This window comes from Pelecanus crispus, chromosome 21, assembly GCF_030463565.1.
Source record: "Pelecanus crispus isolate bPelCri1 chromosome 21, bPelCri1.pri, whole genome shotgun sequence".
Classification (NCBI taxonomy): Eukaryota; Metazoa; Chordata; class Aves; order Pelecaniformes; family Pelecanidae; genus Pelecanus; species Pelecanus crispus.
Genome location: NC_134663.1, coordinates 5,582,536 through 5,607,901, shown reverse-complemented (window position 1 = coordinate 5,607,901; position 25,366 = coordinate 5,582,536). Strand labels below are relative to the sequence as shown.

Below are 25,366 nucleotides of genomic sequence, written 5' to 3'. Positions count from 1 at the left end.
TGGTGGGGAAAGGAAGTAGGAGGGAGAACTAGTCTTCCAGTTAAGAAGTCGCCTGCTCTAGTTCTATTCCTTGTGCTGAACATTAATCTTGGCGATTTCTGTTGCCAAACATAGCAAAAAAATGCGTCTGGCATCAGAAATCCAGTGTGCCTAGCGATGCACCATGTGTCTGCCATGGTTTTCTCATCCAGTGCAGTCTCAGAGGTTTGATGAACTTATTTCTTGGTACTGAATGGCATCATCAGTCTAGTAAATAGTGAATCATCATTCACCTTGGGTCTGCAGAGAGCTGTGACTCTTTTCTTGGCTGTGCCGTAGTGCCAGAGTAGAGCTGGGCCGATACGGGGTTTGAAAGCTCTGGGCTGGTTTTGGGAAGGAGGAATTGGCCGCTGAGGTCCCAGCCAGGCTGTTGCGAGGGAGTCCCAAAGCCCGCGTTTTGGTTGTCTCCATCCTGCGCAGCTGGAACATATTGAACTACTCTTTGTTCCTATCTGACAACTCCATTTTATTATTTGCTGAGGAACAGCTGGGCTTTAAGGTAGCTGTATTTTAACAGGTTTGTAATTAGAAATTCAATGATCTAAATCTCCTTGTGTCTCAGTTCTCAGGCCAGAAGATGAAAGTGCTGGTTATAGAGGGCGGGGGGAGAATGCACTTACCATCCAAGTGTCTGGTATTATTATTTATTATTATTATTTAAAAACCTGCTTCAGGAGAGAAGAAACCTTGTCCTATTCTGATGAAAGGGAATTTCCGGAATTTCTTCTCACCTCATTCAGACAGACAGGATATTTTATTCTTCCCCCAAACCCTACATTACTAAGCATGCAATAAAATTGATGTGTATTGGTAAGAGTGTGTCACGTGCACCTTAGGATGATGGTATAGCTGGATTTTAGCTTCTGTATTATGGAGATCGATAAATCTTTCTCCTCTGAGTGAGTGATGTTTTATTTTGGTACTTGTGTCAGCAAAATGCCTGAGAAAACAAGCTCTGTCTGATGGTTGTATTTTTAGGAGCAGATGGGAGCAGATTAGTCCAGCTGTAATTGTGTTAGAGGAGCTGTAAGTAGCAGCTTGGCACCTGTGAGTATTTTTGAACTTTAAGGCTCTGTGTGGTATGAAAGCAGTAACTGAACTTGTTTATGAGTGTTTGGATTTAACCAGCATTTGCTTGTTATCTCGTTTGTGATAAAAGGGACTGTTTTAATTCATCACCCGTTTTCTTTACACTTGCTTTAGATTAAAATTTCTTGAAGTATGGGCTCGAATTAGTATAAATGGTGAAGGAGAGTTTGACTCACCGTTATTTTGTTTTTGACTGTTTTGAAATGTAGTGACTCACCAAACGGATTTCAAATGGCTGCATGTCCCCCAAATTTGTTGTCTGGATTTATTTTTAAATCAAACTATTGCAGTGCTTGTGTCATTCGAACAGTTGGCTGAAGCATTTTGAGAATGCATGGTAGAGAGCAGTGCTGGCATAGCAGGAAAGTAAGTAAAAAGGGACTTCGGGGGGGTTTTGTGCACTTATGTTCCTGGGCATTAACCTTGTGTGTGGATGCTTTGAGTAGTTTGGGCTCTAAATGTAGCAACACATCTTAATTGGATTTACTTCTATTTTGTGTGGCCGTGAAATGGTAGCCTAGGGCAATAAGGCCTATTTTAGTGGTATGCTGGTTATTAGTAGCTTGTAAGATTGCAAAAGTTGAGAGAATAAAGTGCAGTTTGGAAGCTTTAATAGGAAGGTACGTTAAACACTTGGTCTACAAAGCGTGCTCTTTGCTGTGTTTATATGATGAGGCTGTTAATGTGCTGTTAGTGAATTTATCCCAGTCTTTCAGTGCTCTGGATGTCGTTGTTGACCTGGTGTTAGCAATGGGGAGGAAATCCTGGAAATCTTTGACCGCTGGAGTCTACCGTTAAGCACATCTGTACTGAGCACTCTTTCTTTTCTAGCACAGAAGTAGTGATCTGAAGGGTTTCTTTTTTTCCTGGCCTTGTTCCTTTTAGCACTTAACCTGTACCATCTTGTATTTAAGCATATAGCTCAGTGTTTGTGTTTCATAGTGCTTTTAAAGAAAAAAGGGCAATATGTTCTTATCAGTATTCAAGGTCATATAGAGCATCTCATAAAAATAGGCGTGTGACTCCATGTCACGACTTTCACTTTTTATTTAGAAGCTTGGAATGGAAATAAAATGCTGCACTGCATAGTTAGCAACCTCTTCCTTATTTTGTGGGCTGAGTAAAATGAAAGGGTCCCAGAGCTAATAGCGCTTAATGGACTGTGCTGTGATAAGGTTTGAATTTCCATGGAGCCTTTGAATCCCAATGGCAGGAAAATAAATCCATAAATTCTGCAATTTTTTGCTCTGTTTATTACTTACCTTTTGTGTGGAGAATCCTGTATTCAGACCCTTACGATACCTGAGCCAAGAAAACACATCCTTGTTTTTGCAGATAATGTACTCTAAAGCACCAACTGCTTCAAGTTATAGCAGCTTTTTTTTTCCTTTTTCATTTTTTCTACAAAATGAATTGTTTCTGAAAGTTGAGATAGATGTTCCCGATACAAGAAGCATTTGCTTGGTCATATTGTAACAGATTGGGGGTTTTGATAAAAGCTTAAAGAGTACAGTTTCCTGATGAGCATTTCATTGTATAAAGGCCAAACCAAAGGAATAATTGGGATTCAGACTGACAAGAAAGAAATTGGAGCTCCGGGTCCCTGTTCTGTAGGATCAGACTGCAAGACATGACACAATATTCTCACACTGGTTAGTGTCCTTTCGTATATGGGAACAATTAACAGTTATCAGTTGCTTGCTGGTCTTGGAAGTATGTGTTTGCATGCGTACCGTTTAATTTCATGTGCAGAATTTTGGGAGATTATGCTGAGCATAGTAGTTACTATCAATATAATTTTATAGGGCTCTGTTCTGGCTTATTCAGACTGTTAGGCACTTGTTGGTTACCTGTAGTTTATTTCAACTCACTAGTAGATGCTTTTAAAACTCAAACAAAAAAATTATATGGACGAGGGGGTGGCTTTTTTTTAAGACCCAAGTGTTGTGTTTTTGTTGTAGTAAGATAGTGTAGCTATTTATTTGCTCTATCCAGAAACTGAAAATTGAATAGGAACAGCTCAATTTGTGCTGTATTTATTTCAGAACATAGAAAATGGAAAATCTGGCTTGGTATAAATAATAATCCTTAGCATTGACTGGCCCTATGGCTTGAGTTTTCCTGGATTGCTAGTCATGTACTGAGGTCTATAAACTGAGTCAGCTCTTACGAGTCAGGCTTTCAAACGAGCTGGCGTTTTCATTGCCCGTCTGTCTTGTTTGCAAATATCAGAAGAAGCAAAGGATGCAAGCCTGAGTTCTTTCGGAGGCGATACGTGATCCTTCTCGTAAAAACAGATCTTAAAAAGCCCCTTCTGCAGAAGGGAAGGAACTCCTGTAATCTTGAGCCCTGGGTACTTGTAAACATCCACCGCTAATGAGTCTTCCTCTTCTTTGGAAGGGATCAAACACATTTAATGCTTTTCATGAAGATGCCTAATAAGGCACAATCAAATCAAGCAAAGCTGTCCACTAGCCTTCTGTTAAGTTTCTTAGTAGAAATGAGCCTAAACCCAAAGTATTATCTGAGCTCTCCTCCTTGGCTGTTCGGTTTTGGTAAAGATTTTATGATTTATGATTAGCCCAATTTTTAATCTCGCTTAAGGTGTGCTGTTCCCTGCTTTCTAAACCCGCTGAATTGTAGACCGCAGAACAGTGCACTGAGTGTATTAAGATCCGAGTCTAATTACTGTTTTTGTTCTGAAGGCTGTTGTGACAGATAATGTTTTGTTGAATGGCAGGTAATAGATTTATTACGGAGACAGCACAGCATGTGGGTACCTTCAAAGGAGACTCTATCTGTATTGGTCTTTTCTCCTCTCAATTATTCAAATGGAAAATTTTGTTTGAGGGCAAAATGTATGCCTAAATGATATTACTCCAAATAGTAGCAGCAAAGAATTCTCACACTTTAAGGGATGCTAATTAAGTAAGAATAATCACAATTTTTTTTTAAGTAGTGCTATAGAGACGTCTGCAAAAGAGCTCTGAAGATGAAGGAACCAGTAAGGTGCAATATTGAAACCACAGTATATTGGCTAAGAAAAGGTTGTTTTACTGGCAAAAATCACAAAAAAGTATTCCAATAAATGTTGCCAAAGTACTTTTTTGTAAAAGGCATGTCTTGCTGAAAAGTAAAAGCTTTCCTTCAATAAACTATAGTTGGCATAAATATTATTACAAGTAATGTGAACTCTGTCAAAATATTGTAATTTTTCGTGCTTTTCCTGAGCAATCAGTTCGGTATTAAGTGGACTGTTCCATTTCTGTCACTTCAGTTGGAGAAGAATTCACTTAACCTTCTTTAAGACTTTTGTTGCTTGTAGGGATATTTAATGCATTAATATAAATTTAATGCATTCTTAATTAACTGCTTACGTACAGAGAAAAATCTTCAAAGCTATTGGACTAAATTACATCGTGCATCTCCGCGTGGTAACGTGTTCTATGACGTACAGGTTAGATGTCAGCTGGGTTTCAACAGGTCCTAGTTACCTCCTGCCTCTACTGATTGTCCCTGTGGAGTCAGAGGACTGAACGAGTGGCGTCATGTTAACTTCGCAAGCCGTGAGCAAGATGTACAGATGCACGTTCATAAGGAAGTAGATCGTGATTGCTGTGTGTGTAAACACTTTCACCTAAGCCTGCCTGAAACATGAGTACGGGAAGTTAACTGGCAAGTTCGGTTAAACACAAGCCTGTCGTTATAAACACTTCCAGGCTCGTTGTGAAATTAATAAATTAGTAGTTGGTTGGCTTCAAGTGTGGGAATGAAGCGCAGGGTTGCATACAGTTGTTTGGTGTGTGGGCAGAGAGTAAGTAGTGCTGGTTGAACTTCATTAATGGCAATAATGACTTAATTTTTCCCCGTGGCTATGGCTATGGGAAACCAAGCTACGCTTAGTGACCAAAACTCATGGGAAAAACAGTTGGTCAACAGTATGGGTAGGAATAATAGCATCTATTATTGCTAATATAGTTAATAATAGATGCTGTTATTGCTCTATGGCACCAATAGATGATCTGCTTGTGCCTTGCCTTTTGCCAGGTCCAGCGGAAAGAAATTCTCTTGCTGCTTTGGGGGTTGGCTCCATGTAAGGACTCGGGGGCTCTAAAACCCAGCACGGTGAGAACTTTTGGGAAGGTGTTTGAGCAGATGTGTCGGGGTTGTGCTCGCAGCAGTCAGCAGTCTGAAGCCAGAAGATACTTGGCCTGCAGAACTGAGAGTACTGTGTAACACAGCAAAGGCTGCCTGCACAAAAGCACACGAAGAACCATGCTGTCTCTCCCCCTCAGGGCTTGGAAGCCTTGAAACGTTTCCTCTGTAAGTGGTATAAATTTGCTGATTATTCCCCGGAAAGATTTCTTGAAGGAGCGAAAGGTCACTGAGCATGGAGGGCATAACTCTCCCAACTGGATAATTAAAAAGAAAATTAAAAAGTGTGCTAAGTTTGAGATTGACTTGTGGCCATGCTTTGAAGATTAAAAGGGCTTTTTTCATTTCAGAGGAAGGAGGTTGGGATTGGTGGGAGGAGGAGGAGTTGCGGCTGCTGGAGCAGTTGGGCAGTGCTGTGAAGCTGCATTTGCAGTTTGCTTGCTGAACCGTGAACGAGATACCAGGATCACTGAACTTCTGTTCTGTGTGGCTCTCTGCTCTTTTCCCCCTGTTTTAAAACATTTAGTCTTGCTGCTGGCATTTTCAACCTGGCTGCTCACTATTTAGTGCAGGTAGATTTCGAGGCATCTGAGCAAATGGTGTATTGAGTTCAAAACTGTATGAAGGTTTTTTTGTATAAACAAGTTTTGCCTTTAGAAAATTAAAATAACAGCAACTTCAACTAAAGGATAGAACTTTCCATGTTCTTTGCACAGCCTGTAGCAAGATCAGTCTGCTGGTTTTTTTTCCTGTACAGAGATTTAGCCCACACTTTTGAAACTATTTGCAATGACAAAAATAAGGTGTATATAGAGATAGATAAAGCTAAAGCATGAGTGTGCTAACTAAATGGTAACAGCAAAATAATGCCAAAGTAATACCAGGAATTATAACGTTGCAACTTTAGCAGGTAACACCAACAGATGTTTCAAGTCTAGACTTAGTATATAAATTTGCATATCCCCTCTGTTTTGCGATCTGCGGCATCGAATAGGTCAGAGCGGTTGGGCTGATCATGGGTTTTTGCTCGTGACTGGAAGCCGTGCGTGCCCCTAGGATGTGCTTCTGTGGTCTGATGTTTGAGAAATGAAGAGATTGAAGTTGTAGATGCAAAGTCTAACTGAGCTCCAGTTCGTAGCTTATTAGGTGTGGGCTTATTAGATACTCGGGCTTAGTATGTCAGTTGTGTGTTGTTCCCTTGGCTGGGTTATTGCATACTTGAGTTTGGGCCGTATACCATTTTCTTCTAAGCATATGTTGAAGTTGACAGCGTTTCCCCGGGCATCTGGGAATACGTGAAGGTAATGAAGCTTTAAGGGTAGCAACGTTGCATGGTGTTATGTTGACTAATAAACGGGTTTTACTTTTGTTGGTTCTTAGAAGAAAAATGGTTTGAGCTTTTGCCTTTAATGACAAGTATACCTGGAGGTCGAAGAAAGACGTAGGCATCTGACTTAGTTTATGGACATGGTGAATACAATGGCAGGTCACAAAAGGCACGTTCCTTCTCCATTAATTTTTGAAGTGCTTTGATCTGTGCCTGTGGAGTATGTGGCTTTGGCTTCGCTACTATTTTGTTGTTGTTTTCCCTTGAAAATTATTTCTTGCCCAGAAATCAGCCATAGGCCTTTTTAAAGGCACATCCATCTTCTAATTAATTCTTTACATAGAAGAACCATTGGTCTGCTTTGATGTACATCTCAGACCCTAGATTTTTCTTACAAATATTTTTAAAAAAACACAGTTGCAGGAAAAGTTCTCAAACACTGTAATACAAGTTGTGACTGAACTCAGGATTTAAGACGACAAGAAGTTGGGCATAAAGCATTTCATTCTCTAAGTGGAAAAGTGGAATTTGCTTAATGTGGACTTGCCTCCAGGTATCCTTTCTGTGGGGTGAGAGGGATGTGCGTTTTAATGGGTTGAGTCACGTACAAGGGGTACATGTAAGTAGTACCCAGGACCGTGCATTGCTCGTTGAATTAAATGGTAAGCTTTCAGAGCAATTTCAGTAATTCTTTGTGTGTATTTGATACAGCATTAGGGAAGAGAACAGTAGATGTTTTCATATTAAAGCATATCTTCTGGTAAGTGCTTTTTCAAGGAATTTATAATTCAATGGATTTATAAATGTCTCTATAAGATCAAACTTAATGGTCAAACTTAATGGCATAGTCTTTCTGCTGTTCCAAGTTGTAGGTGGAAGTGGATCTATTTATTCTACTAATACGTGATGCTATTTTCTGGTGTTTGCTGTATTATGTTAAGTGTATTCTGGAAGATGTTCACGGGAGTCTACTGTATAAATTGAATCTCTTTACTGATGTAAAAGATTACACATGTGTTATGACTTGGGTAGGAAGAATACTTAAATTAGGAGATTGCTACAAAAATGTAGTCAGGAGACTCATTTGGCCGTCACACATGAGGCATCCTACACCTCACCCTCCTGATGAAACAGGATGTTCTTGCAGAGAAGATGTGCCTTTTTCTGACAGCGTTGCTCTGAGGAGGGTGCCTTGCCACAGCTGAATATTTGTGAGGCATCTGCTATGCTGGAACAGGCTTTTTTTTTTTTTTTTTTTTGATAAGTTGTGGAACAGAGAACCTCTTCTTAACAGTTTTTTTGGTGCCTGCACATCAGACTTGCCTTTTTATGTTGTGTGTTTTTCTTGTTATTACCTGGCAATACATGAAGGTTCAAAGGACGGATTTAGTTACCAGGTATTTGCAGTCGCTGGGTCGTATTATTATCAGTTTTGATCATATGAGATAACCATTGTGTGCCATCCCTATGCACAAAATACAGTTTTCAGTACAGTGGAAATAGGTGACTTCAAAGAAGAATTTTGTCCTGACTGAGTGCTGCAAAACTAGGGAGGACGGCCTCAGAGTAAGTATTCGAACTCAGAACGTTGCCTGTAAATTGTCAGTTAGTTTACCAGCATGTGTCTAACAGCAAGCATTTGTAATTTGACTGGGGCACTCTGAGGTATTTGTTTCATCCTTAAACTGAACACTGTATGTCTGAGAAGAAGGCAAAAAATTGGATTTTTCTTGTAATAATCAGAAGTGAACTCCTAGAAGGAACATTCTCAAGCAAGAGAAATGTTCCCATCAGTTTAAATTTCAGCTATTAAGCAGCTAATAAAAATGATGACTAGCTATGTAGGATCATCACGACAATGCTTCCTGCACTGAAAGAGTAAGATAAATTGGCTACCGTGATTTCACTTGCATCAGTAAGGTGCAGCAATCCATAGAGCTTCTCAGCTGCTTATTCCCGCCTGTCTTTCGCAGTACTGTGGAGTTTGAAAATGCACTGTGCAATATTCCACTGTCTTGAAACAGCAGTCGCAAGAGTTGTATCTTGAATTAACATTCATCACAAGTATGGCAGTGATTAAGTACCTGTTCACTGGAAGGAATTACAACCAACCAACCTGCGATTAGATCTGTCTGGACTGTCGATCACGGCAGCTGGGTTTTAAGTGGAAGCCTGCAGCTTAGTACGTGGTTTATTTGAAATAAATTATTGAGTGTAAATACTAAGTAATCAGAAATAAATCTTTTGAATGATGAAATTCTCCACTCACTACTGATGAAGTTTGGAGTGATTAGTCTTAATTGTAAGGTAAATAGACAAGTCTTGTTTAATTGGATACTTAAGTAACATTACTTGCATCTAACTCGGCTACAGTTTGATACTCAGGGCAAGCAGCATTTGAGTCCCTGGCATTTTTTAACACAGCTACTTAAAATCTGGACATTGGAGTAAAAAAGCAAGTGGCTTATTTCTTTGAAAACCTTATCTTTTTTTCTTGCCCTTGATCGCTTAGTCCTGTACCTCCCTGTGAGCCCATCAAATGCCTTGAATCGTGATTTCCAGCATATTCCTCAAAAGTACTGTAGATGAGTAACGTTACGGGCAGTCTGTGGACCTGTGGTACAGCAGTTTATGTTTTATGGTCTTAAAACTTAAGATATGCTTGCATTAAGGGCTGTAAGCTTTCTCCATATTGAAATTAGAAGATGTTTCTGTTTGTGAAACATTTGGAATTCAGAAGTGAAGAGCAAAGGAAAGAATCTAATAATTGCAAAGGGAGCAAGTGGAGGAGGAAACTTTTCAACATCTCTTTGCAGTGGAGATTAAATGCTGGAGCATAATGTGGTTTTATATACGCACACATTGCATAAAATAATCACTGGAGATAATTGGCTTTCTTCCATGCATTCTTAGTAAATGATGAATAAAGAGCATTGCACGTAATAAGTGTCAGCTTTCAATTAAGTGTGCCCTATTCAGTAGCTGGGTCTTTGATGCAAGAACAAGCACATGCCGATTTCTGATCTACTGATGATCCGCAGCTTTCAGGTCTTGACAATTAAGCAAGTTTCGGGGGTGTATGACCAACTTTTATTAAACTTGCGTAATGCTGCTGTGCTCATTAAGCGAGGGGAGCTAGATGGCGCCATCGGCCCGTCTCCGGCCGCCGCAAATTTGGGTTCAAAAGGTGCGTTCCAGGTAAAGCGAGCTCGTCACTCTGCCCTCCAGCACTGTGCTCTTGGCCGGCTCCCAGTTGCACGCAGGTGACAGAGATGCTGCGTATAAATGTGGGCAGCGCCTGCTAGTTGGGTGCTACTTTCTGGTCACCTAATTATCGCTTACGGTATTGGGTGTAGAAGTGCCAGTGTCTCATTAACAGGGCAAGCACGTGAGCTATTTGGAGAGGTAATTGCTTCCCACGTGGGGTCAGGGGATGGTGTACAAACCTGATGGCAAGCGATAACTTGAGGCTGAGGCTGTGATGCGACGAACTATAAAGTGATGTTTAGAAGTGTAAGGGCAGCCTTAAGACAGTGCTGTCCTCCTGCAGAAAGAGAGGTAGGTCGGGAAGAGAAGGAGAGATTCATGCGGAAGGACTGCACGTTAATTTGTTGTTTCAAGTCTCTCGCTTCTATTCCTGCGTCCCTTTCTGTCTCACTTTGCTCTGCAGCCTTAACATCACTGTTACGCAGCGTTTTGCATTAGGAGAGCGAATGAGCCCGGCACAAGTTATATTGTGTTTCCAGTTCTTGGTGAAGTTGTGGATTGCTAAACCTTGTCTTATGGAACAGACCTTTGAGATCTGGGACCTCTTGAAAAGTGGCTAATCGCTAATAAAAATATTTCCGTGCAAGTTGCACAACGGAGGCTTATGGAAATGCTAAATTGGTGGAGAAAATCTCAATCCTGATTACAGCTGTTGGAGTCAGGCATGTAAATATTTATGCAACTTGAATTCTGGGGGGGGCCCCGGCTGGGTTTTCTTCCTGTAGCGTTGCAGGTTGTGTAAAACACTTGAACCTCCTTGTTCGGGTTGATCTGTACGCACTCTGCTGTTACTCAGAGAGACCGTTCGCTTACTTTTCGTAACTATGGCAGAGGCGTGTAGTTACAGTTTGTGACCATGTGGTGTCTTCCTGCATTTCAGCAGTTGTGTAACGCGCAGAGATTGTGATTGGACACAGTACAGTTATACAATGTAGTGAGCCCAACCAGATTATAAAAATCCTCCTTCGGTATGTCTGCATCCTTTCAGGCTGCGGCTTGCAACTCGAACTGTTGCGCTGAGCGTAGGCTGGAAGGAAGGCAGTGCAGGAATTGGCTGAGACGGTCTCTAGAAGTTGGTACCGGTTTCTGGAGGTAAGAGCTGCTTTGAATTCGGATGTTAGTGGGGATGATTACAAAAATGCAACTGCTTTAGCGTGGGCATTAAGTAAGAAAACGTAAACCTGACAAACTCAGGTTTTTAATAACCAAGGTTCAATATTTTAAAGATTTGAGGACTTAATTTTTCATTTAAAAATTGTTATCACTGTGAAGAGAGACTCAAAAAGTATTTACCCTCTTGCCTGTTTACCTGTAAACTTTGGCTTCCTTTTAATTTTTAAAATGGAGAAATTTATATGATGTTTATGTAGTAAAAAAGAGATTTTAAGAATGGTGCATCTTGGTTAGTTTTTGAAAGTTTCTTGAATTCCAAATCTTTTATTAAGTTATGTAAATAGAAGGGAAATACTTATTTCGAGACAAGTCTAATAGATCAACTCCGTATAAACTTTTTCAAGGGTGTAATCAGTTACTGGTTTTGTATTGCTTACTGGACTAAAATTGTTCTCTTTAAGCAAGGAGTGAGTATCTGTTTCAAAAGTAGATGTAGGAATGCCTAAGCCTTTGGAAAGGAGCTTCATATTCAGAGTTGAAAAAGTTGGCACATTACCCTGATTTGCTTAATAAATGGAATTTTTCTTAGACGAGTCTCTAACTTCACCTTTGTTTTAATGTGATTAAGGTCTTGGAAGAAAAGTAGCTTTCATCAGAGTGCCAAGTAGAAGTACAAAGAAAGCTGAGAAAAGAACCAGTGTGTGCTCAGGTTGCTTTCTGAGTGCCATGAAGGAGCTTAATGAACTGTGTATTAACATCCATAATAATGTGGAGGTATCTGAATTCTTTGGTTATTAATGCTCCACAGGGAGACTGTAAGGACTGTATACTAGTATAAATCAAGTTAATGTGTACCATAAACAGTGAGGGAGGTGTACTGAGCAGCAAGACTATAAAGTAGTGATGTCTTTTATAAAGAATGGTGATACGCTATTTCATTTTTATTTACCGTGAGCGTCATTGCTATCTAGAGAACACTGCAGGTGTCACTTGATATCAGTCGCTTGATGTCAAGCTGTAAAATTGTTATCTCCTAGATTTTGCTTACACTTCTTTGAAATGTAATCCAATGGCTGCTTCTGTATACTTCTCTCTTGGTCTTCGTTAGGACTCCATTAACGCAGACCACTGTGTACACACTGGTGGGATCTCCCGTGGAGGGTGGTGCACATGCTGCACAGAAATTTGGCAAAACTGTTGCCTATTGGGACAATAAAATGAGAGAGTAACGGGGTGAAAGATGAGTGAGGAACGGCTTGACCAGTAGTGGTTTTGACCAAACGCACTTTCAGGTTGACCTGTACTTACTGAAAATACTCATTTCGGATATTTTTGTTTAGAATCACAGCCTAAATAAGCTCTTCTTTAATAATTTGAGTAACCAAACATGCAGTTTTTGAAAGCGGTGAGATCCTTTGTTAAACATCTCATTCAGTTGGATTTAAGTCCTCAACAAGCTCATTCACACAGGAAGTTAATGAGATTTAGCTAATGTGCTTTAAATCAACGGAAGGTTTGAGCTCGGCATAACTTTCCTGTGCGTCTTTGTGTAGACATGCCCTAATACTGTTGGTCAGTTGTTAAGACATACTATTCTGGATGGCAGTCAAAATACCAACTACTTAAAAATTCATTAGTGCCTACACAGAAAGAATACGTTTGCACTTTGAAGATGTACTTTGAAGTGAAGTGAGAAACTAACTCCGGACCGAAACTTCTTAAAGGGCCCATCAGCTCTTGTTTTTTAAAACCTAAATGTTAGGAAGTTTGGTCATATTTACAATAGCAGTACTTTGTCTGCTTCTACTCTAGGTGAAGGGAAATGATGTCTTTTTGTGAAGTTGGATTTGGAATTTGAAGTATACTTTTTTAAGTTGGGTGTAGTTTGTAGAGTGAAGGGGGAAAAGCTTCTCTGTAGCATTTAAGGACCTGGTAGCATTTCAGTGCAGTTTCATTTCATGGGAAGGAACTCCGGGTGCAAAGAGGTGCCTGGTAAAGACAAATCACGAGTACTTTTTGGACCAAAGAGGCTCAGTTTCAAAATAGCCTGAGGAAAAGCTCTGCTTAAGACTGAAGTGGGGAAGATGTTTTTTACATGTAGCAACAGAAGATTAAGCATGGGTGCTGTGCAGCTTTTTTCACATATGTAAGATGGTCAAAATCCCCTGGAAGGTTGAAAAAATGCCCTTTGGGCACACCTACGGATCTGGAACGGTTTGTGGGGTAGAGGACCTCGCGGGCACCGTATCCGAGTACCAATCTGGAGATGTAATACTCGTGGCCAGCACTGTGAAGCAACTGAACTTGTGGTTTCGGGTCTGCAGGCGGTACTTTGATTGCATCATGTTAAGTACTTGTTGGGCTTGATTGGCCTCGCTGATGAGATACTTATTGATGAATTCTTTGAACTGGGGAGGACCTTTTTGCTTTGTAGGAAAACATCAAGCAACTTTTTGGACAACTTTGAGTAGCAAAGTCACTACTCTCTTGATTGCTTGTAATTTAGTCATTAATTTTTTAAAAACCCCCTTGATAATGTATTGTTTCATTTTTAACAATTTCTCAGAAACAAGTTTCTCGGGCTTACTGTATTTATGCTGTTTAACAGCAGATGTGAACAGCTATGGCAGGCAGGCTGGAGAGTGAAAGGGGGAATCTTGTCCTAAGGTCCTTCTAGTATGAAAAATAGCGTAACTCAGGAGTTGTAAAAGTGAGAAATAGAAACCGCAGTGCCTGTGGTGCATCTGATGCCATCTGATGCACGGAAAACAAGGTGTGTCCAGTAACAGGAAGAGGAGTCTTTGTTTTTTAATACCTTAGTGGCACGCAATCAGTACAGAAATTTTGTGCAACAGGCTTAACTGCAGCCAGTGGCAGTCTGGAGAAAGCTGCTGTTCCATAATTAACTGGGAATCGCCTTGCTTTTGTGTTGAATTGTGTGTCTGGCCAGGGGTAGCTGTACCCTGTAAGTAAACTTGTCTAATTGGAGCCTCCACAAAATTCCTTAATTGTCTGCATTCCCGGTCTTGAAAGCACAGAAGCACTCCTGTTTCCCTAATCAGTTTGGTACAGTGTTTCGGTGAAGGAGGTTCTTTCAAAACTTCCCTGATCTCTTGGCATCCATCCTGCCGCCTTCTGCAGCCATCTGCATCTCCCTGGATACTCTCGTGCCGATCCGAGCCGTGTGTCTGCCTGTCCCCCTTCTCCGTGTCTCTTGGTGGACTTCGGCTGGCAACCAAACCGTAAGCAGCTCTGTCCCGCAGTGTGCAGTTTCTCTTTAATGTGTCCCTAGTGTAGTGTTAGCTCCTTGGCCAAAATGCACTTTCTTAAACTAAACAAAGTAAATGTGGTGTGTTTGTTCCTGGCTTAAATTCGTCATAGCTGTCTGACGCTACAGGAACTGAGAATTTATCTTTTGTTGCAGTCTACAGCGTGCCCTTTCCAGAAACAGCTCTGCAGTGCTCGCAGTATTGGGTATGAGCGAATGAAGTGGATTTTCAAACTAGTTTTATCTTCTGCTCAGTCTTGGTACATTTTGACAATAAACTATCCTGACATGCAGGGAGTCCAAGTCCCTGTCCACATCTGTCGTGTCTATTGCCAAAAATATAATCTCAGACATAGAGGATGCCTTGATTTGTATTTAAACACATCATGTGCTTGAGTTTCAGAGGTGCCAAACACTTGAAACTGCCTTTTGAGGTGGTGGAACTCCAGATGTACTGCTGCAGTTTGGGTTATTCGCCTCAAGTGTTTTGAATTTATTTAAAATTTAGGTGAAGCTGACCTCAGTTGATGTAAGGTTGGACAACTTCTGGCTGAGTGTCATCTCTGCTTGCGGGAGAAAGTTGTTGTTATTGACGTGAGTCTGACAGCTAATTACAAATAATAAATTGAAGATTGTAATTAAGCTGTCACCTTAATTTGATTCTAATCTCCTTTGTGTACATAGCAGACTGAGCTCTCTTGGCGCTTCAGCCATCTGTAAAAGCCAGAAAGGTCCTGGGCTGGATCTGACATCGCTCCTTCCTCGGGGCGTTGCGACATGTGCTTACCGGGTGGCATACCTACGTTAGTGCTCCTGGGAGCTTTTCCATCAGTACGCTCTAAAGAATGTGCTGTTTAGTTGCCAGCTTGTTTTATAACCACGCCTGTTGTGCTTCCTTTATGAATATTTCCCTTGCACAGCAGTGTAGGGCCACCAAATGTAGGTCAGTTCCTGATTTTCCATGGTTGAGGTGGATAGGAGAGGACCACTGGTACTGATTAACTCATTAATTCTGTTTGACACTTCTGCTATGCTAAGAGATAGGAGGGAACCCACTTACCTTTCAGACTAGCTAGGATTCTCCTTTTAACTTTTTCACCAGCTGATTTATTTGTGTCTTAGACCTCCTCCAGCAGAACTTAGTGTTTGAGGGAAAGCGATACAACAAACCAGAACTATAAGGTAGCCGATTTCCATTGTCTTTGCAGACAGTTCTGCCACTTTATAGAGGGGTAAAACATTTGTGATTGTCCAGCAACTTCTGTTTGCGGCTGTAGTTTTAGGAGACCTGGTACCAGTTCTAAAATGCCGCGGACCCATCATGCAAAGCACTAAATCAGGCCGCTTAAGTTGTGTTCAAACTTTGTGCCCATTGCTCATGTTTATCTGCTCAGGTTTATGCTGGGTCAGCTCTCTCCTGTCCTCTCAAAGCAGCTGCACAAATCAATATGGAAAGTCTAAAGTATTTTGGCTGACATCTTTGTATGGTGGGCCTGGCTCAGTTGATAGAAATTTGAGATCCAGTTGGAACTTGGAAAGACCCTCGTGGTTTTAGAAAGGTTTTGTTTTGAGTTTGGCAAATAAGGAAATATATAGAGCTGCTTCCCTCTTAAAGCTTCTGGGAAAAAAACCTCTGTATCATTCTTACACTTTGTAAAAACAGTACTTTTCAGAGTTGAAAGTCATCATGACAGTCACGGGGGAACCTGAGGTCCAGACTGAGCTTCTTCCAAAGGGTTGACCTGTCGGTCTGCTTACTGCAAATGTGGGGTAGTGAGATTTATACTATTGACAATATATCCTGAACACAGTATTGCTTCCTAGTTCTGGTGCTGCCAGTCTGGCAGCACCTGACAAATTGTTGACTTTTCTAATGGATGTTTAAAAAAAAAAAAAAAAAAACCCAAACAAACAGAAGAGCCCCGGCAACCTATTGCCCCAAGCATGTTGTAGTCCGGAGGTCAGATTGTTTTTGTTTTCCCCAATCTTTGCTTTGCCAAGCTCTGGATTCAAATGTTAAAGGCCCTCAAACATAGCACTGTAGGGACAAATGCTATCGCAACAAATCTGTTTGGGTGTTTGGGTTTTTTTGTAATTTGTCTTTTGTAGTTACTACTGAGTATTCTCAGACTAATACGAAAAAGCAGGGAACATTTTTAGTGTGATTCAGCCAAAAACTATATTAAATGATGCTGCTTTTAAAGAAAACAACGCATGCAAGGGAGAAGACATATTTTGTATATATTTTGTATATATTACAGTTGCCTACTCCTTTGATGGGGTTCATGGTCCATTTTTCCTTTCCATGTTACTAAGCTCTTTATGTGTATCTGTATCTTCTGTCCTGCCCAAGTTAACTCTTGAAAATCTAGTAAGAGATGAGTTTTCAAATTATTTTTTAGATGGACTTGCATGCAGTTTGGTACCTTGTGAAACAGAAGCTTTTTGTGCAGCCTGTCTTGGCATATGGGCAGATTTCTGTGTAGGAAAACCTTTGTTGTATACTTCAGTGAATGTTTTTATTTGTGGTAGACGTTCCAGAGTAATGACTTGCAGGCAGAAACTGCAGGAAGAAAAAGAAAAGTACATTTAATTACAGTCTTGCATTGTACATCTCCATCTCTGATGTTGGGGTTTTTTTCTTTTTTTCTTTCAGTGAACTTTGAAATGCATTGTAATTTGTTTAAACAAAATAGGAGCTCCCTTGGTAAAATAGAAAATGTGGTATTAGTAGTCATGAAATGTGAAGTGTAAGAACTGCCATCTTGTTTCAAACCAGACACTCCCATAGCTTTGTGTCCTGTCCCAATGGTACCAAATCTGGAAAAAGGTTTGTGTGTCAGAGAAAAGGCAAGCATGTCAAAGATGCAGAGTGGCCTTGCCCCAGCTAGGAGGGTTTTCCTCTTGTGAACTTGCACCTGGACTACACCCTGCAGTAAGCTATTTGTCTGGATACTAATCTTATCTAATGCATTGTAAACCCATGTCAGCTTTTGGCCTTCCTGGGTTAATCATGTATGAGCACTGAAGATAATTTGGTATAGAAAGAGAAGAATGTTAATCAATATCCTGGTAGAAGTTTCACTTGAAGCCTTTCCATTTGATCCAATGCGGCAGATAATTCATTGTACTGTGTGTACTTAGCTGATGTTGAATGAGTTTTATCTCTTTTTACATGACTTTTCAGCTTCTGATCAGTTAGATTTGTTACAGAGGGCTGTAAAATGTCTGAGTCATCTTGGTTAGGTATGCTCAGTTGGTGGGATAAGAGGTCTGATAAAGAAGAATGTATCTTTCTGATAACCTGATCTCCTGCTGCCTAAAGATTTCTCTTTCAATTTGACACTTCTGATTGCAGAATAAAAGTATTCTGAAAATCTCTGATTATCATCTGTGCCGTAAGTGCAAGTCTGATTGCTGACTAGAAGCAAGAAGGGTTTGGAAGTTTGTTCTCGTTTTCCTTGGACCGCCCCCCGACACACGTACCTGTAGTGTTTGTGTGCATGTATATGTGTGTACACAAACGCACACTCCCTCTCTCTAGGAAAAGTCACAGACGAGGCTGGTTTTGCCTGTTAATTTGGAGTTGCTTGTTCATCATCACCTGGGAACCCTCATCCAAACACTGTCGTTCTAGCTATTGTGTTTCAGCTCTCAAGAATTAATACAAGGCACAGCTTATTTGCATGCTCTCCTGATGCAGTTCTCTATAACAATTCCTGAGGAATGATCACATCTTCTTTGAGAAGATAGCAGTCTTACTGTTTTGCAGTGCAAGGTAAAATAGGATTATATGGTCTTTTCTTTTGCATCAGTGGAGGTGCTAGTTAATGCTAACTAAGAAGCTTATCTTGCAGGAATACCTTAAACCAGATCTCCTGAATGGCAGGCTTCCTGCTGGTGTAACTCTTAGACTAGTGTTTTATCGGCATGGCTGCATTTGTTAGGGAGGTGTAATTCTGCCCTTTTCCTTTCCAATCTGAGATGATAAAGCTGCCAGAGTAAACTACGCCTGTCTCCATCACTGATTTTTCTTGGAGAATAAAATATGTCTACATTGACAGAAAAAGGCAAATTCTTTCCTTTTTTTTCTTTTTTTTTCTGTGTGCTTAAAAAAAGTCCCTCGTGCCTCTACAGTAATAGCAAACAAAACCCCTCAAAAAAAACCCCAAACCCACCCCAGACTCCCCTACTGCCCCCCAGACCTTTAACTAACATCTGTCTCTTCCTCCTCTCCTCTCTAACCTGGTCACAGCACCTCTCTGACCTGCACAGGCAGCTTTGAGAGGAGCGTTCCTATAAGCATTTGAGGAGTCATCGCCAGTTATCTGTGCACAAACTCAGAAGCGGACAAACTAATTTAAAGTTGCTGTTCGTGTCTGGAGATTTGCACTTTTGAAGGGGAAGTCTGTGGTTACTGTAAAAATGGGAATGCCTTTTTTCAGCACAGCATGATGGTGAGTACTCAAAGGAGTAGTTCTCCTTTAGTCTTAAGTTCAAGTGAGAAATAATTAATTATGCTATCTTAATATTTACTTTAAGAAACAAGTCTTAATTAAACCCTTATTTGAAGGCACTACTTTCCGTTCCACTTAGGAGTGCTTCAAGGGTATCTCAGTGCCCAAATAATATTTCTTATGTATGTATATTTTCTCTCTTGAAAAGTTAGATCGCTTTGAAAGATTATTATCTGTTTCACCTGAAGTAACCAGAATTTTGTAGCAAATGGGCAATTAACAGCTATTAAGAGATTCTAAAATATTAGTACTCTGTAATTTTTCAAACAGTCCTAAATTGCCCCTAGCAGAAGAGTCTTTGTCAAGTTCCATTATTATTGCAATTACAGTAGACATTCAAGCTGCTGGCATTTTCCTGAGCAGCCTTTTGGAAAGGAGGCTTAAGAAAAAACCAAACCCTTCGGTTTTGCTTTCTAATAGATACCTAACTGTGTTTCTTGAATGTCCATTAGCTGCGTTTCCACCTCTAGCAATTAAGTTGAAAATGTCATTAACTTGCTTTTGAAGTAACGCCAGCGTACAGTGGGTTTTGCTGTTTGACTGTGTTCCTGGTTTTGCAGAAAATTTCACTTGATATGGTTTTGAAAAGACCTTTTTTCAGGTTCTATCACGTACTTTCATCTGTAGCTTGGCTTGCTTCATCTGCAGCTGTTTGCAGCTGCACTTTCTTTTTTGAAGCTCAGTAACCACAGGTTGCAAAACGGTTTGCTGCAGAATTTTCGGTGCTGTCTTGTGGGATGTTTAGGTTCAAATCTGTTAATTCATGTTCCTTAGTCTTGGAAATGGCAGAAGTGTGGATGACAGTGGACTGGCAGGTCTAATTTAAGGAACAAATGTGGAAAAACTATACTGTAGTGACCCATCGGGGAAAACAGAAGAGCCAGTAAGCTGTGCAATCTTTCCTGTTCCCGTGCCAAAATATTAGTGATACTAATTAAAATGCACATTTTTATTGTGAAGCGGTTGCTTCAACATCATCAGGCAGATTACTTTGAATGTCGATCGCCTAACTGGGATAATTTCAGCTAAGGGTGTTCAGCAGAAAGGGCTGCTTCTGTCTGTCTGAAATAGGCTCACTCAAAGTCAGGTGTGCTTCACTGTCTAGTCTAAGTTTTCTGGATGCTTTTTATTTAAAATAAGTCGTTTTAAAGGGAAGGAAGGAATTAGTTATACAGGGGTGAACTTGTGAGTAGGTCTACAAATTTACACTCTTTGAAGAAGCGCAAGTGTTGTTTGCAATGGATGTTCGATAGCAAGCTGTTCTACATTGCTGTGTAGCTGGAGTACAGGCACACTTTGTTCCCAAAAAGTTCTATGGAAATGACTGTGAAATTGAAACAAAACCAAGGTTTCAATATGTTACTAATAATTGAAGATCACAAGGGAAGAATGAGAGGATAGTCCAAGTATTCCTATCCTGAAAGAATTTAAAATACCATCAGCTTTGTCTTTAAATGGTAATCTGCTAATTATCAAAAAAAGAATAAGAGTTGGGGAATCATGAATGTGAAAAGGAACCAAGGCTGCGAGGCATGTGTGTTTGTACATATATCTTAGGTAATCAAGAAAAAATTAACTTATCTCTTCAATTCTAGGTGCCATTGATGCTAATGATACTTAAAAAAGCAACCCTAATGTCCCAGCTGAATTACTGAGCACTTTTGTGATTCCTGGACCTGCTTCTGTTTAAATAAGAAATTGTCCTTAGTACTTGGCCTCTCATCCCAGAAGCATCCGCTTGGGTGCTGTATGCAAGTCCTTGACATTCTGGAAACGATGGGGATTGGTAAGAATACCACTTCGAAATCGGTGGAGGCGGGAGGCTCAACAGAAGGCAAATACGAGGATGAATCTAAACATCCCACCTTTTTCACCCTGCCTGTAAGTAACACCTTCGGGTACTACATAGTCAAGCTCAGTGTGACTCAGTGAATAATGCTTTGTTCTAACCATGTTGTACAAAACCTTTATTTCCACAAGTAGTTAGGAAAACCTCTTTTGCCACTTACTACTGTTTATATATAAACACGGTCCGTTATGTTGTCTGTAGTTATTTCGCATCTGTGCTCCAAAGCCATGCTGTTCGCAGGACAGGCGATTCCCCAGGCAGTTCATGATTAGAACAATTAACTGTCCTACTGCAGAATGCACCAGCCCCCTGTATGTCCTGAGTTGCTTGACTAAGAGTAGCAGGCAACAGCAAGGAAACATTTGCTTGTTGTCTTTTACTTACTCAGGTTTTCAGTTGTATCATTCAGTTGTGCATGTCTGCCTCTTAAGAACTCTTTCAATCAGTGCTGCTTGTTTCCCCCCACCCTCAGGTGGGACTGCCCAGGCTTTGAGGAGCTGTATGCGATGTCTTTCAAGTTTCTGTATATTCCTAGACCTGCTGTTACAGAAATGATTGCTTGCCATGCTTGTAATGTTTTCTGACAAAACGTCAAAGGCAGATGTCAAATGCCAAGGGAGAAAACTGAGTGACATGAGGTATGATTGTAGAGAAAATCTTTCTTTTAAGACCTTGTGTTTCTCTTTTTCATTTTTAAGGTCGTGATAAATGGTGGAGCAACATCCAGCGGTGATCAGGATACAGAAGACACAGAGTTGATGGCCATCTATACTACAGAAAATGGCATAGCAGAAAAGGTATGTAGTGGTTTCCTTCTAGGTGAGAACTCATTATCGCTTTTTCGGTTCATTATTTGTCCGCAGTAATTTACTTGGCTGAGAGAGTTTCTTTCTCTAATCAAACATGCTGACTTGCAGATTCAGATCAGGCTCAGGGGAGTTCTGTCCTCATGACTCTTCTGGTCACACATTTTGGTTGCAGAATGCGAGGAATGACTCAGCAAATGTTAGAAGCAGTTCATGCACTTTGACCTGCCACTGAAATTCATAATAGACAATTTTTTTTATTTCTTCATTTCCTTCGGCCTTTTGCATGGTTTCCCTGATAAGGCCATTCTGTTCTTCAGTTCTTAACTTTTTCTGCGTTTAGTCAAGTAAGCTGGTGGTGTTGAGCACCCTCAAAAGTGGGATCTTTCCCACTCTTTCCCAATTTCTTCCAAGCTCCAACCTCATAAACTCAATTTTTCTAATCCTTCTTTCAAGTAAGGGGCTGCTTATTATTACTTAGGACAGCTTTGTGAACAAAGTTCAGGGGTTTCATAGAAACCTTTGAAAATTTTTCCTTAGGATAACAATAATTGTATCTTAGCTATTCAGAAAGACCCAGTTGAGGCCTCAGAGGAGACCAGTTTTGTTGTGATTTTTCCAGCTTTTTTCTCAACTCCATTCCTCAAGCCTGTTCAGTAGTAACCTTGCAAGAAGAGACAGTGTGTATCTAAGCTTTTGTTTAAAATAAGGAAGAAGATTACAGTAAATCTGAACAGTACCTTCTTCTGAAATGTTTATATCTAATTGGCTTCGTGGTTAAGCCTTATCTCTGAAAAGCCACGATTTGACCAAATTTTTCAAATGTCCTAATTGAAACAAGAACAAAACTCTCTTGGTTCCAAGCAAGAGCATAGTGATTCTCATTTCTTTGGGGCCGTAACTTCTGTTGGAGCAAGAATGATACCAAAGGGTGTAGTTAAGGTTTTCTAACCTGGACATCAAAATTCACTTCTGAATTTTAAAATGTATCCTAACCAGGTGATTCTGAGAGGTCTTTTAGTGTTACATTTTAAAAGAATGTTATGAATGCTGCGATGTGCCTTCCTATAGTCTGTCTCTTACAGATAGTCTGCCTGTATGTCTCAGATACATCTCTACTACCATCTTGACCGTGCTGATATTTTAATGGACAAATTTTGGCAACCGTTGACATGCATATGTGTCTGTGATGGCTGATTCTTGGAGCATGCTCAAACCGGCACGGAAAGAGACAATCTGATAAAAGCCTTGAGCAAAAGGTGTTGGGATGAAATTGTGCAACTAAGATTAGCAATCTCTAGACATTAAAGCATGTCTTCATGTTTTTACCAAACGTGTGTTTTTCTCCCTTCCACTTGATCCATGTGATCAGAACTGTAAATGCTGGATCATAATTCACCTTAAAGAGACCATGAGCTTTTAATCAACCAAGTCTGCTTGGGTTACGGCTTTGCTGTCGCTTAGGATGAATGAACAGTGAAAGGAGGGGCTGTAGCAATTAACAGCCTCATGGGTTAAGATAGTATTTCTGGTAATCTAGGCAAACCTTCTGCTTTTCACTTAAAATAAGCGTGTGCATGAAGCATGTTTGTTCTTGGCTTTCCATGCCTCTTGAGAGACGATTCACCAAAAAAGGAAACGAAAGACCTTGAATAAAAAGCCTTTAAAAAAGAGGACTGAAGTGTACTTAATTGCTGGAGGATGCCCAGTGCTTACGTTGTCTTGCAATATTTGTTAGCTGAAACAATAAACTATTAGCCCAGATGAGAAATAACTGTATTGCTGCATCCCTATAAAATAAACAATACTATGTTGCTTATTGCTTAATGGAATTAACCTGAACATGTTGTCGGCTCTTTATTTAAGGTATTTCTCTAAAGGCCTTATTCCCTGCAGTTAATCATTTTTTTGGTCCTTCCCACTAGTACTTGCTGATAACAGAGCCTTCATCTTGCACTGTTGTCAGTGTTTGCTGCTTTGGATTTTGGGCTGGGTTTGGTTTCCCTGCTCCCCTCCACCACATTTTTGCTCCACCTTTACCTCTGTCTCTTTTTTTTTTTTTTTTTTTGCCCCCTGTTTATATGTATTCTGTGCTTTTTGTCATTTTCGTGTTGTCCCACCTTTGGCCAATTAAAAATAATTAAAAAAGAGTTAGTCTCTGATCAGTATCTCATTTGAAAAGGTGCAGTTCATTGCCTGCAGCGTACTATGGCATACTTGGCAAGCACCAGCACACAGTCAGTATATTAAACCAGCAGGCACATGCTCGAGATCTGAAAAGGCCAGTGACTACCCGGTGACTGATCAGCAGGATAGCTGGACCTCGCCCTAGTTTTCAAATTCCTCATTGTTCGGTCTTGGTCTCTTTGATGTTGGTTCCCTTTAGCCATTATCTGCTAAAGGTTTGATGAAGGTGAAAGCTTCCTCTTCCAAAGCAGAGTAAGTCTGGCTTTTGGAAGGAATGAGGAATATCCCAGGTTTTTTTTTTTCTGACCACTTTGCTGTGTAGGACAGACATTACTATGACAATTATACCTTCAAGTTTGAAATTCTTTTGTTGGAACACCTATAAACTTCACTTTCTAAAGGAGAGCTTAAATCAGTTAGCAGTTGTCGATCTGTGCCCAAAGAGAGCTTTCTGCATGCCATAGACGAGTTGACTTGTTCCTAGGCCTGGTGCCTGCTAATCTTTTTGTTCTTTGCAGCCAAGTGTAGGCATAAATGTAATCACAAATTAAAAGTTCTCAAAGGACTAATAAACTTCCTGCATGTGCCATGGTCTTCCTGGTAGAGACAGGTCATCATTTCTGGTTTCTGCTGCCCCAAGATGAGGGGAGCATAATAAATATAATATAATAGCAGGTAGAAAAGTTAGGGAATGAACCTGATGCAACCTCATCAGTCAGTCCTATGAAGAAAAATTAGCGTGTGGCACTAAGTGGAACAGTTAGGTAGCTACTGGATATTGGTCTGGCAAAGTTAGAAAAACTAGAAAAGAGGCCAAAAAAAAGATGGGTTTTCAAAAGGCAGGGGCCAAAACAGAGCCACCAGTCTGCACAAATCACTTACTGGATTTTTAGAGAATCTAGTATCCTGCGTGGGAACATCATGAACTTTGAAAATCCCATTTCTGTTCGTCCTTGGAAGGAGTAATGCAGGTTGCTCAGTGCCCGGCAGTAGGTGAGGTGATGCATCTTCTCACGTTGCAGTCAGGTGGGGAACTATCCATCATTTGTTCTCCTAAATCTGTGCTACTGTTTGGGTAGCTTCAGCAACCTAATGTTGACATGACTCATGAAGCAAACAGTTCATCTCTACTGATACCTCTCTGTTCCTACCTCTCTGTTCCTACCCCACGGGCAGATGTTGTAACCATTCTTACTCTTCCTTCATGACCTCTGTGTCTCTGTAAGTGTATGATGACATCTTAGTCAAAATGTTGAATAAACAGGCAGTATCACTGGTGAGCAAAGTTCTCAGGTGGAGCGTATGTTGCATTGAAATTGAGGGGAGGTGAGGCAATCATACATACACTTTTTTTTTAAATATATATATGTGTGTGTATAATCTCTGGGGAAAGGTTAATAAAACTGCTTCATAACAACAGAAAGCATCACAGGAGCTTCTCTGGGTGAATCTTTGTTTTCCTGAGCAGGTTCTTAGAAGAAGCCTCTGGTGATGATAAATGTCCTGCTGTTTGTCCATAACTACGTTGGCTGTTGAGTCTTCCTCCTTCCGCCTGTCTTTGTGGGTCAGCCACTTTGTGGCCTGCCTTGGATCTACACATAATTGCATTGACATGAGGATGCACGCGGTTTTTCCTAAGTTCCAGTTAGAGGCAAGGCGTGTATAGGTTTACTGCTGCTCAGTGCTCTCCCTTCAGTGTGAGGTGAAGCTCTAAAACTCAAGTTCCTGATTTTTTTGTCATTTTTTAGA

General features: G+C 40.5%; 1 protein-coding gene across 12 annotated transcripts in view; it reads left to right on the top strand.

Moving 5' to 3' along the window:
- The window catches only part of SLC23A2 (solute carrier family 23 member 2), a 70,636-nt gene that overhangs the window by 18,560 nt on the left and 26,710 nt on the right, over positions 1 to 25,366 (top strand). For 11 of the 12 annotated variants that reach the window (XM_075724152.1, XM_075724151.1, XM_075724148.1 and 8 more), the window contains 2 exons: positions 20,371 to 20,656; positions 21,323 to 21,421. In XM_075724152.1, coding sequence (XP_075580267.1) covers positions 20,525 to 20,656; positions 21,323 to 21,421 — 231 coding nt within the window. In that variant the 5' untranslated portion in view covers positions 20,371 to 20,524. Of the gene's footprint in view, positions 1 to 10,887; positions 10,970 to 20,370; positions 20,657 to 21,322; positions 21,422 to 25,366 lie in introns of those variants that run through there. The other variant, XM_075724153.1, reaches the window with a different exon arrangement.